Source organism: Artemia sp. Qi Xiang Cuo, chromosome 2 (genome assembly GCF_049724085.1).
Source record: "Artemia sp. Qi Xiang Cuo chromosome 2, ASM4972408v1, whole genome shotgun sequence".
Lineage (NCBI taxonomy): Eukaryota > Metazoa > Arthropoda > Branchiopoda > Anostraca > Artemiidae > Artemia > Artemia sp. Qi Xiang Cuo.
The window spans coordinates 88,292,350-88,304,801 of record NC_142795.1 but is presented as its reverse complement, the minus strand read 5'-3'; the positions used below and the strand labels follow the sequence as shown (position 1 = coordinate 88,304,801).

Below are 12,452 nucleotides of genomic sequence, written 5' to 3'. Positions count from 1 at the left end.
TGGTTTTTTGAAATCAAGGAAGGGGTGATCGGATTGAGCTGAAATTTCGAGAATAAGCTCCCGGGCCCTAGGAAAGCTTAATCTTTAAATTTCAACCCAATCGGACAACGTTAAAGGGGGGCTGTGCTCGGAGGGTCGAAATTTCCGGCCTACTTTTACCCATGAAGATAAAATTGGAGGGGGTGAAATATTGCACGTTTCTTAATTTGAGCTTGGGCTACAAAATACGATTTCCACTGTCTCTTTGCGACCGCTAGGACTGGAAATCACTTAACATTGTGGTGGGTCGCCTCTTTATAGAGGCACAAGTGTGCCTCCTTGATTCTTTAGCGTGGTTGTCATGCCCGCTTTACACGTAGCAAATTCCCGGCTTGATTCCGAATGGAGCCGCCCTTTGGGTTGTTTGAAATTTAATTTAACGGCTGGAGAAGGTCGAAAGGGGGTTAAACGAAAGATTTTTGCGGAGGGTGGTGTGCATAATGGTAGAGTGGTATAAGAAAGAACTAAAAAAATTGATGATGTAGCGCTAAAAGTGTATAAAATCATAATAAAATTGTGTGCACAATGTGGCTGGTCCCTCTTGTTAGATATATGTTTAAAACTTAAGGTACTTTAGTATATTAGAAATGATTTGCTCTTGCTCCCCGTTGACGTGTATCCTGAAAGAATGAAAAAATCCCACATGAAGAAAATGAGGGGAGCAGCTCCTTGTTTTTTGTTTTTTATTTTGAAACAATACAGCTTTTTATTGAGCTTGTAGATACCAGAGGTGAGCTGAAGTAAGGCTATTGTTATAGATTAGTGAATTATTAGTGGACGAAGCTCCGAATGTATGAAGCTATGATTCTCTCTGTTTTCCTCAATGGATGTGAAACGTGGTCACTGAAAACAGTCGAGGCGTTGATCTTGAATACATTCAGCCACAAATGCCTGCGTTATATCCTGGGCACCCGCCTCTTAGATAGAATCTCGAACGAAAAAGTCGGGAGGTGATGTGGAGATCGCCCACTTGTCTCCGATATTGTCAAGCAGAGGAGACTGTTATGGTTTGGCCGCACAATGCGCAGATCAGATGACCATATAAGTAAAAGATGCCTTTAATCTCTACCACTACCGGCATGGAAGAAGAGAATAGGGGGTCAAAAGAAGACGCGGCTCGCGACGGTGAAGTTCGATTTTGAGCCAATCGGAGGGTTCTGAAAATAAGACCTTCGTCGGAATCGTTGGTGGCTGGATGTTGTAGAGCCTGCCACCGTCGAGAGAAACCTCTGGAATGAGACATGTCGTCGTCTGCTGGGTGCAACTATGATCCTGGATGCGACTTGAACGCGCAACAAGTAAGTAAATAAGTAAGTACGAGGGTTATTCAAAAACTAGGGAGCGTTTCCGTCTGACGCCGCTAGGCGCGTGGCGATAACGTTTGTTTTGCTGTGTGCGTGCTTGTAGCCAGGGTTGCCACCGAGGTTACGTTCGTACCATTTTTGTTACGTTTTTGAATTAATGTTACGCTTTTGAACAATGAGTAAGTTCCACATTTTCTAAGTAATCTATTTTTTCCCTCCCATAAGAAAATCCGCTGTTGCCATTTTAATTACACTGACATGAGTATCGTTATACTTCATATCGCGGTATTTTAATCTAATCAGACAATCACAATTCTTTGCGTAACGACCTCATCCCCCTTCTGATTGGTTGGACATAATATCAGGTAATATACAAAACTAGCTCTTTTTATATGGGATTATGAACTAGCTGATATTGACAAAATATATGAAACTGTAAAAATGAGCCATTTTTTGGTTATATCTTAGCATTAATGAGGGGGTGGGTTAGTTGATCCGGTATTTTCGATTTTATGCTAGACTTTTTCCAAATATCATGGTCACTAATTTGACATTATACTCCCCCCCCCTCCCCATCTGAGGTCTCTTATATTACTGTATAAATGCATTTCATCGTTGTGTCGAATCGTGTGATGACATTCTTTCTTGCTATATTCTTTCGTGTTCTTTCATATTTTAAAGTAAGAACTTTATTGGTTGATTTGTTTTAACATATTCGTAGGGCTATATCCCGGACCATCCGGGGGGGGGGGATGGGTGTATTTTGAGAAAAGGGGACATGGTATTTGGAAATAGTATAAAATAAAGAATTTAATGGTACTGGTTGTGTGTTTAGCATGTTTTCTTCAGAAAAGGACAATCACTAAATATTTGGCTTTAGAAAAAGACAACTAGACTAGTACCAATTTTTATGAAGAAGATACACAGTCATGTATCTGTATAGGGTGGGCTTACAGTTCACTTAAAAAATGATTCATAGGGACCACGTAGGCTGCACTGGGGCCCCAACTCCCTGAAAATGTAAATTTCTTCGAAATTTTCGGCATTTTTTTATTAAATCATAGGTTTTTTATCATCCCCCCAATTTTTTTTTTTAAATCATTTATAGTTAGTTTATATTAACTCATTGATCTTTTTGTTCCATCTTCAATTTATTTATTGTCACACAATTTTTTTTATTTGCTAACTATTTTTCAACCGCTTCCGAATGTTCAGTTACTTCCCACTTTTATCAGTATCACTTTTATCACTTTTATCACTTTTACCACAACGGTAAAAGCACTTCCCGAGACTGTTTTAACTTAGGCTGTAATCTTGGATGAGACATTATATTTTTTTAATTGGAAAATTAAAATAATAAAAAAAATTTCAGAATCTATAAATATAAGTGAAAATTCGGGCAAAAAATCAATTCGTTTTTGTATAATTTGTTCTTTTTTATTTGTTTTCCTCAACTCATCGACTTCTTCCGTTTATGGATTTAAAACCTTGGTAAATTTGGTGTTTATGATATGTAAAACCCAATGCTTTTTGTGCCCCTCACGTTCGATTATATTCATATATTTTTGAGAAAAAAATAATTCTCTACTTTTTAGTTCATTTGGAAAATGAGTTTATTTTTTTATTGTTTGTACGTGCTTGGACTTGTGAGACCCATCAAAACAGCTTTGGGATAACGATCTTGGGGTTGAATTGTGTGAACTCTTCTTTTATTTCTTGCTTGCTTTTGGTTGGGAGTTACGATTAAAATTACAAACGGAAAAATGCATTATATTCAAAATAACTACTGTTTCAAGGGAGCGATCAAAATTATTTTTTTGGGTGTTTTTAAGAAGCAGGATTTATTAAGATCGTTTTTATTGAAATTTAATAAAAGAAAATATAGTTGATTATCTTCTTTTCTGAAAAATTCTAAATTGTCCTGTGTTTATTGACCTGCCTTTTATCTTGTACGTATTACTCATCAATTTGGTTTAAATCACCAATAATGGCAATTAAAAACAACAACAACAAAATAAGCAAAATAGTAGCCTGGGTTTATATACACGCATCGGGGGGGGGGGGTGTTTCTTTTGTGCAGGTAAACTGGAAGCAGCACTTACAGTTGAACAATCAGGAATTTCCTGAAGGTAAAGAAGCATGAATTGTTATTATTATATACTTTGTAGGCACCTTTTAAAAGTTGGAGGGAGGATTTTTAATGAGATTACTTAAAGATGTATTTTTCAGATTATAAAGGTAGCAAATGTCTCCTCCCCCTTTTAAGTACCGCTCTTGATAGCAACATCAAGGTACTTGCCTTGAAATAAGACTTTCCTATGAAAAGTTACGAAAAAGTTACGTTTTTAATAGTTCGGACGTTACGAAATTTTTTGGTCTGGTGGCAACCCTGCTCGTAGCTTCAATCGGCATCCAGCCTTCAGAACGAGAATATTTCCGCGCTGCCCGTTTTCCCAATATTCCAATTTAAAATGTGTGCTGTAATTTCAAATCCCGCCAGTTGTGAAGTGCGATCCATAATACGGTTTTTGTTAGCAAAAACCGATAGAAATTCATCGGCAACTGTGCGAAGTGTATGGCAACGACGTAATGAATTAAAGTTCAGTGCGAAAATGGTGTATCCGGTTTAACAATGGCCGAACCAACATGCATGATGAAGAGAGGAGTGGACGCCCGAGCATTGTGACAGACGATCTTCTCGCCAAAGTTGATGAGAAGATTCGTGAAAACCATCGCTTCCAAAAACGGAGCTTTCGCTTTGCTTCCTACAAGTTTCACGGACTTTGTTGTTTGAAATTGGGACTCACAAGCTTGGCTACCATAAATTTTGTGCACAAGATGGTTGCCAAAAATGCTTACAGACTTCCATAAAGGTCAGCCTTAACATTTCTTGACGCCTACCACACACATGGTGATTTTTTACTGGATCGAATCGTAACGGGTGACGAGACGTGGGTGAAGCACGTCAATTGCGAGAAAAAATTGCAGTCCATGGAGTGGGGGCACACAAGTTCCCCCCCCCTTTTTCCCCTCCGCTGATGACCGTTCCCCTCGCTGATAAGGTTTGTAAAAAAAATTACAAACCTTATCAGCGAGGAAGATTATGGCTACTGTTTTTTGTGATAGACAAGGTGTGCTGCATATTGACTTTCTTGAGCGTGGTGCAACAATCAACTCTGATCGGTACTGCCAAACATTGCACAAGCTTAGAAGAGTAGTGCAAAACAAGCGCAGAGGAAAGTTATCGTCAAAAATTTTGTTTTTCCAAGACAATGCCTGACCTCACACGGCAAATTTAACTGCAGAACGTCTTGACTCATTCAAATGGGAGATTTTCTCACATCCACCCTACAGTCTCGACCTAGCACCGAGTGATTTTCACTTGTTCCCGAAGATGAAGAACTGGCTAGCGACACAGCGTTTTGATGACGACGACGAGCTCCGGGCGAGCGTCACTGAGCAGCAGAGATCGCAGGCGGCGGATTTCTATGACGAAGGAATTTTGAAGCTTGTCCACCGCTATGATAAGTGCCTTAATTTTTTTGGTGACTATGTAGAAAAGTAGCATTTTAGTCACTCTTCAGATGTATATAATAAAATATTTTTCCTGTACCTAGTTTTTGTTTTATTACAAAACGTTCCCTAATTTCTAAATAGCCCTCGTATTAGTCAATATGTCCTTCCGACCTTGACCTGAAATGACGCGGTACAAGTATGTTATGATCGGCTTAAAGATGTAACACTTGTTTCGCTCCCACAGAAGATTGGCAACCCAACAGGGTTGTCACAGATTTGTTTGTTTTTAAATGAAGTTTGAATAGATTAAAACTTTTCACAAAACTTCGACTGTTAGATGCCCTTGCTTAAGAACCTTCCAAATACATGGCTAAAACCGTTTTTGTTTTCAATTAGTTTTTTTTTTTTTTATTATTATTATTGTTTCTTACGACCTGTCCTTACTCTTGTGCATATATTCTTCATTTTAATCAAATCAATGTCACGTTTGGAAAACAGTTTTTCATAAATAAGAATACTCAGAAAATGAACATGCCAAAACATATTTTTAGACCTCAAAAAAGATATCAACATATCTTTAAATCTACTAAGGGTCCCAATTGACAGATGAATTTCAGACACCTGACGATAAAGCTGCGAAAATTGTGAGAAAATCAAAAGTTGACTTAGAAAAATTTAAGGTAAGATATTTGGTATTAAACCATAGAATTCGTCTCTGAAACAAATTTGCTAGATTTAACTGAAGCTCTGATTCGGAAGTCCCAAGTCTACTGTCATCAGTAAAAGAAACAAGAACATCAGGAAAAAGGCCAATTACAGTCACATTGTGAGGTTCATTTCTCCCATTTGGTTTCAATATATATATATATATATATATATATATATATATATATATATATATATATATATATATATATATATATATATATATATATATATATAAAATTAAATATAACATATTATTTATATATAATATATTTTCAGGCAACAAATGGTAGTAAGAAGTGGTGCATTTTGGAGTTTAGTTCGTCTTCATTCTGGATCAGAAATAAGTCAGTTATCAAGTTCTTCACGAAAACGCTTCTTTGAAGGGCTGACTTTGGCTGGAGCAGGTCATAAGGAGAGGCAAGATGGTGAAGAGAATGCCGAGGAATACTATATAAGACAGGTAAACCCATTCCTCGCGACGTCAGAGTGCCAAAAAGCGTAATGCGCTATTAACATACACGTTTCAGTGGCTGTGGCGTACATTGGGGGGAGTTTCGACCGAATGTATCCCATTCACATGAACTAGATAGTACAAGCGTACCGCAGTGGCAGACTGAACAACCGCAGTGGCAGACTGTTTTCTTTTTTCGGTAGGAAGATCGCACACCCTTAAACTAGGAACAACACCCTCAAAGTAATAGAGATTGTGTTTATCATAACGTGATGCATTAAGACTATCAGCACGCTGGGAACGTTATGTAAGGCAGGTGAGATCGTTGGTTGTAGCGTCAAACTGCAAAAAGAGGATAACGAGCTATTGGAGATTTACATTTCAGTGACATTGCATTTCCTGGGAAAGCCCCCCCCCCTCCCGGTTTATACCACGCACAGGTACTAGACCTTGTCCGTGCAACCATATTAGCGGGCTATTTTGCTTTTCTCGGTAGGGGAACGTTACCGAAAATAACTTGAAATTAATATAAGTTGTTCTGTCGTAAGGAGAAGCAAGGCAAAACTGTTCGTCGCTACGTCAGAGTGCAAAAAAGGCTAGTATGCTTTTGTTGTTTACGTTTCAGTGACCGCTGTGTGCTTAGGGGAAGAGTCCAGCCTCCTCATCGCGAAATTTATGATATCCAATGTAGATAACTCAAACCTTCGTTCAACAGCAACTCCCCCTCCACCTAAAAGTAAGACAAAAGAAAATATGTAATTATGCTAACAGGCTGTTTTTCTCTCTCGTTACAGAATCCTCTCTAGGACTAACCTTAAATTGGAAGACAAACTATTACGAAGATGAAAATTGTATGTGCGAGGGGTTAGGGTCTTTTCTTTTACCCTCTGAGGGTATAATGGTATGGTAATGGCTATGGTGAGGGCATAGGGGTAGGGTACGAACCATGCGGAAATGTTTTGATAGTCAGGGGCTGTAAAAACTCCTCAAAACTATTAAAACGAGGCAAATTATTTGAAAATTATCTGTTATAAAATAGAACAAGTAGCATAGCGATTCCAAGACAATGGGGTAGGAGCCTCCTGATTCCTGGACCCTCGAGAGAAGGGGGGGGGAATCTGTGAGCCTAGAAGTTAATAAAAAAAGACAAGATTAAATACACTAAGTTTGTTGTTTGGTGTAAAACATAAAAGAGCATCGGAAAACCAGAAGAGTGTAAGATGCTACAAGCTAGCTTTGGAAAATGACAAAAAAATGGAAGTGCATAAATTCACAAAAAAAAAAACAAGAAGAAGAATAGGGAATTCTTTTCGCAAGACTGTGGATAAATTTTTTTAATTGATATTTCGGCCCTTTGTCCAAGGACCGTCCTCAGCAAAACATAAATATATAAAAGTAGAAATACTTACAACAACATACGACCAATAAAACTTAAAATAATTTCAAAACAGTCCCAGTATCCTTACTTCAGGGAAGTTCTTCGTCGCTATTTTTTAAATAGATTCACCTCCTTCTCTAAAGCTTTCTCGTTTTGTGTCCCCCGTTGCCTAACCGTCAAGATAGGCACGAAGGCACACATTTCAGTCCTATTATCTTAAGAATGACACGACGAGAATAGAGTATTTGAAGAACAACTCCATTTGACGCTGCACTTCGATCTTCCTGGGGACGTTATCCGTAAATGTTTCTTTCTCGACTCCGTTCAAAGAAGGTTCAGTGGTCATCAAAAAACTCTGTGAATGAACAATGTAAAAGATTAGTGGCACATCATATGTTTAGATGTACCTGGCGCCTCGAATTTAAGACTAAAAAAAAGAGGGAAAAAGAAATTCAGCGCAGTATAAATAAAAGCAAAATAATCGTTGTAATAAATTTCAATATCCCAGTTCTATTCTTTCTTTTCTCTTTAGGTTCCTAAATCCCTTCAAGAGAGGTTTTCTGAGATCGTAAGAACAGGGAATTTTGATCGTCTTGTTCACGAAGAGGCTGTCCGCAGCGGAATTGTCCTGACTCTTGAATCTTTGGCTGGTAATGTTTTTTTCAGTTGACTATTTTTGATATTGATTACACATTCTTATACAATATCTAGTGTAGGATTTGCTTTTGTAATTGCTGTATATAATATTATTGAATGTTGCTTATGATATTAGTGGCTTATATAATTATAATTTAGATGTTGTTTCTTTACTAATTATTTATATGAATATATATTATGAGTTAATGATAATTTATATATATGTAATAATTTATGATTTTGTGCTATAATACCTTGCATAGTAATTTAGAAAACATTCTGCTAGAATTGAAAATGAACTCAGAGCATAAGCGAATCTCTCTATATTGAATAATAACTTTCGCTAAACAAATCCCACAACTAGAGCTAATTGATACAAAAGTATCGGGTATTGACGCTCGATACGATGTTCATAACATCATTATCAACATATCGATTATATTTAATTGGATTATCGATTATGTACGCTCGGTGTGATGTTGACAGCTTAATATTTGGTGGGAAAATTCACTTATTCATGTCGATTCTTAACACGGGTTTTTATGATTTTATTTTAGACAATTATTTTTAGGATTTCTTGTCTTGTGCTATTTAAAATGCTTATTGTATAGGAAATATCTTTTTTTCAAAACTCCTACATAATTGTTTTGCTTTGTTGCCATCTGAAAAAGGAAGTAGAAAAATAGAAAGAAAAAGAAGAGGAAAAAGATATACTGATAGGGAATAGAAAGTAAAACCGAAAAAGAATAACATTTTGCTTCGGGATTCTTGCTTTAAATGTCCGAGATCTTTTGCAAAAAGGGCCTAAGTCCCCTTTTCCTAATTTTACAGGAGAGGAAAATGAAAAAATCTTTTTCACAAATCAGAATTTAAGAAACTTGAAACTTTAAAGACTAATTCCAAGCCCTTTTTGCGAGACGACTATCTCAAAATTTAAATTTTTTATTTCGAAAATTGGACTCAAATCCTATAAAACTTTAATTTTTTCACTTGCAAATCATCAATTCAATGTATAAAACGAACCAAAATCAATCAAAGTACGAACATTATTCTTTGGGAATTTCAGCTTCGTCTGGGATATACCCGCGAAGCGCCTTGTCATATCTGTAGAACCAACAGAAATCCTCTGAGATGAAGGGAAGAAGAGAACTGATGTAATCTTGCTTGGCTTTATTAATGGCGTGGCTGGGACTGGAACCCCTCAGATTTAAGTCCACTTGAATTTTTTTTTTGGCAACATCAATGTTTCTTCTGACAAAGATTTCCTTGAAGAATTCAGCAAAATCGAAGATTTCTTCCTTTTTCATCGGATGAAGCATTCAATGGCAGCTTGCCTCAGGCAGTCCTGATGACATTTGTCCAGTCAGCAGGCACGTTGACTTGAATGTTGTTGTTGTTTTTTTGTTGTTTTTTTTTCCTTTATCTATACCTACATGCTCTGGAGCACACTCTAGATGTGTGTGACCTGGTTCAAGAAACTTCTGCTCAATTACTTCTAGGTCTCTGACAGCACCTTGGGGCAAAAAGTAAGACAGCATTCCAGTAGCAATAGAATTTCTGTTCTGACTACTGCCTGTATCAGAAATAAGTACAACCACCTTCTGATTTCACTGTATCTGGCCAAGCAAAATATAAAACGGAGGCGATCTCACTATCTCCCTTTTCTGACTGCCACTCGGGCCACAAAAAATTGTGCGATTTCTCCATCTTCTGAAACATGCACTGTCAAATTATACGTCCAGAGCCTCCTTGAACGGATAATTCAAGGCTTCATTCCTTACTCCCTCCTATAAAGCTCCAATTTCCTTTAAATCCTTTCTTATGATCTCTTCTCACCCATTAGCGGTTGGCCTTATTATCCTTTTGCTCCGGATGGATATTCAAAAAGCACAATCTTTGACAATCTGTCATCCGTCATTCGCAAAATATGACTTAGCTAACCTAATCTTTCTTTCATTACGGATCTGGAAATTAAGATCGAACCACAATTTTCGCATAGCCTATTATTTGGTGTAAGCCATACTCTGAGTTATATTTTCAGTTCCACAGCCTGGACCCGACACCCTTATCCCCTTGCTTAGTTGCGGGATCTTATCCCTATGAGAAGTGTTGGAGGAGACGCACTTTTTATTACCGAAGCTCAAGTAGGTTTGAAAAAACAAACAAACATCAGTAGGAGGGCCGAGGAGTGGCCAGAACCCCTAAAATACAGAACCTTAAATACTAACCCCTAAGAATAGAGTAAAATACAAAGATTATTATTATTGACGCAAAGAAAACTTACACAACATTAGGATAACAAACTTAAGTATTCACCATGGGAAGAGCAGGGTATTGCCCCCTAGATTTGAAAATACTTTCTTTTGTATTTCCATGAAAAAAAAAACCTCATCTCTTCTAAATTTTCTTCACAAAAAGATTTCCTCCTCTCTCCTTTTGTATCTTCACAAAAAGAATCGAGAATAAGATCATTACCCCCCCCCTCCCCCTGTCGTTCTACAATTCGTTAATTGGCGCCCCTCTGTAAAGTATGTGATAGTTTGAGGGGAACTCTTAAGTTAATAGTATGTAGCTCTTAAGTATAATAAAACTATGGAATTACTGCTGCCCATTTGTTCTACCCAAGGTCGTATCCAGGGGAGGGAGTACTGAGTTTTAACCATCACCCTGAATTTTGTCCGGGTCATAAAAGCGTAACTAAATGCTTATAAATAAATTTTGATGCGGTTTTTAATTTTTTTTTTTTTTTGTAACCCACGAATGAAAATCCTGGATACGCCCTTGGTTATACCAATTTCTTATGTATGTGTTTTAGGTGTTGTCCGTGGATGCCAGCTTACTTCTGCCCCATCTGTATTCCCCGTCATTCGAGAATTATTACCTGACCTCGTCACAGTTCTTGACAAAGGTCATAATTACACCTTACTCGTTGAGTCTGTCCTTGATTTTCTAATCAGCTGTGCCAAGAGTGTCCTTCACTTCCTTTCTGAAAGGGACACAAGTTTATTTTACAACTCCACATTGGAATCAATGCAAGTCTATGCGAAACATAGAAAAGGAAGATTGACGGTTGAGAAAAACGCTGAAGATGAATTCTTCAATGACCTGACGATGCTAATGGATTTACTTTTAAATCTTTTGACAAAGGATATGCTGGATATGGGATTTAGTGGTAAGTCATCTATTTACTTTCTTTTCTCTTTTACTAATATATATATATATATATATATATATATATATATATATATATATATATATATATATATATATATATATATATATATATATATTTGATTTAACGGATGTGAATATTTATTTATTGCTTTCTACATGATTTGAAGATCTTGATGGATTCACTTTTTAATTTTTCGTCAAAGGATGTGCTGGATATGGGATTTATTTTTAAGTCATCTTCTGACTTTCTATTCTCATTTACTGGTATGTCTATTTGATTTGATATTATTTGATAGATATGAATATCTAGTTATTGCTTTCTATTTGGTTTGAAGGTGTCGATGGATTTACTTTTTACTTTTTCGTCAAAGAATATGCCGGGTATGGGATTTATTTTTAAGTTATGTTTACTTTCTATTTTCCTTTACTGATATATCTATTTGATAATCTACGTTATAGGTATATTTTTATTAAATATTTAATATATAGAGACGGATATTTTGGTTGGGTTATTTTAGGTATTTAATATAATACGTTCTGTGCCGCCCCTTACCATAATTCTTTGTTGTAGTTTTCATAATTTTGTTTCCAAAATATTGTATTTTCGTCATATATCTGTATATATTACTAGGATTAACCTAACTTCACTTCTCGAGTGTGTACCATATAATACGCAAGTACCGAATATTCTATTATTTACCATTATATTCCCATTATACCCCCCCACCCCTAAAAAAATCAATGGATTATATTTATTTTAAGCTATTTAAACCTGAAAAACTTGGAAAAACTTAAGCTATTTTAAAACGGAAAATACTGTTGTCCAAATGGGAGTTATTATGAATTTTTTAAAACATAAATTAATAATTATCGCCGATAAAAGATGAATCATTAAAAAAGCTTGCAACAATTGAAATTTTAAAGTGTACATTCAAATTAAAAATTAAGATAAATTTGACATAAAGCGTTAAATTTGTTATTTTGAATTTTTAAGAAACTTAAAATTTCTAATTGGGACATTGCATTGCAGCAAAATATATCTGCGCAATTGCATGTGATTATGCGTCTTTTTAAACATAAAATAATAACCGTCACCAAACAAAGATGAATAATGATCTAAGAATTACAACATTTAAAATTTTAAAGAGGGTACTTACTACCCACTACCCACTCTCCGTACTATCTTTTTATCGTACTTTAAAAGCTTTGTTTGTTAAGTGAAAATATCATAATTTCGAACCATCAT

At 36.2% G+C, this 12,452-nt stretch overlaps 1 protein-coding gene across 1 annotated transcript in view; it reads left to right on the top strand.

Annotated features, from left to right (window-relative positions):
• The window catches only part of LOC148955758 (exportin-4-like), a 79,809-nt gene that overhangs the window by 49,244 nt on the left and 18,113 nt on the right, over positions 1 to 12,452 (top strand). Inside the window, exons 8-10 of the mRNA XM_089104147.1 lie at positions 5,844 to 6,027; positions 7,929 to 8,046; positions 10,848 to 11,204. Of these exons, the coding sequence (XP_088960273.1) occupies positions 5,844 to 6,027; positions 7,929 to 8,046; positions 10,848 to 11,204 (659 nt within the window). The remainder of the gene's footprint in view (positions 1 to 5,843; positions 6,028 to 7,928; positions 8,047 to 10,847; positions 11,205 to 12,452) is intronic.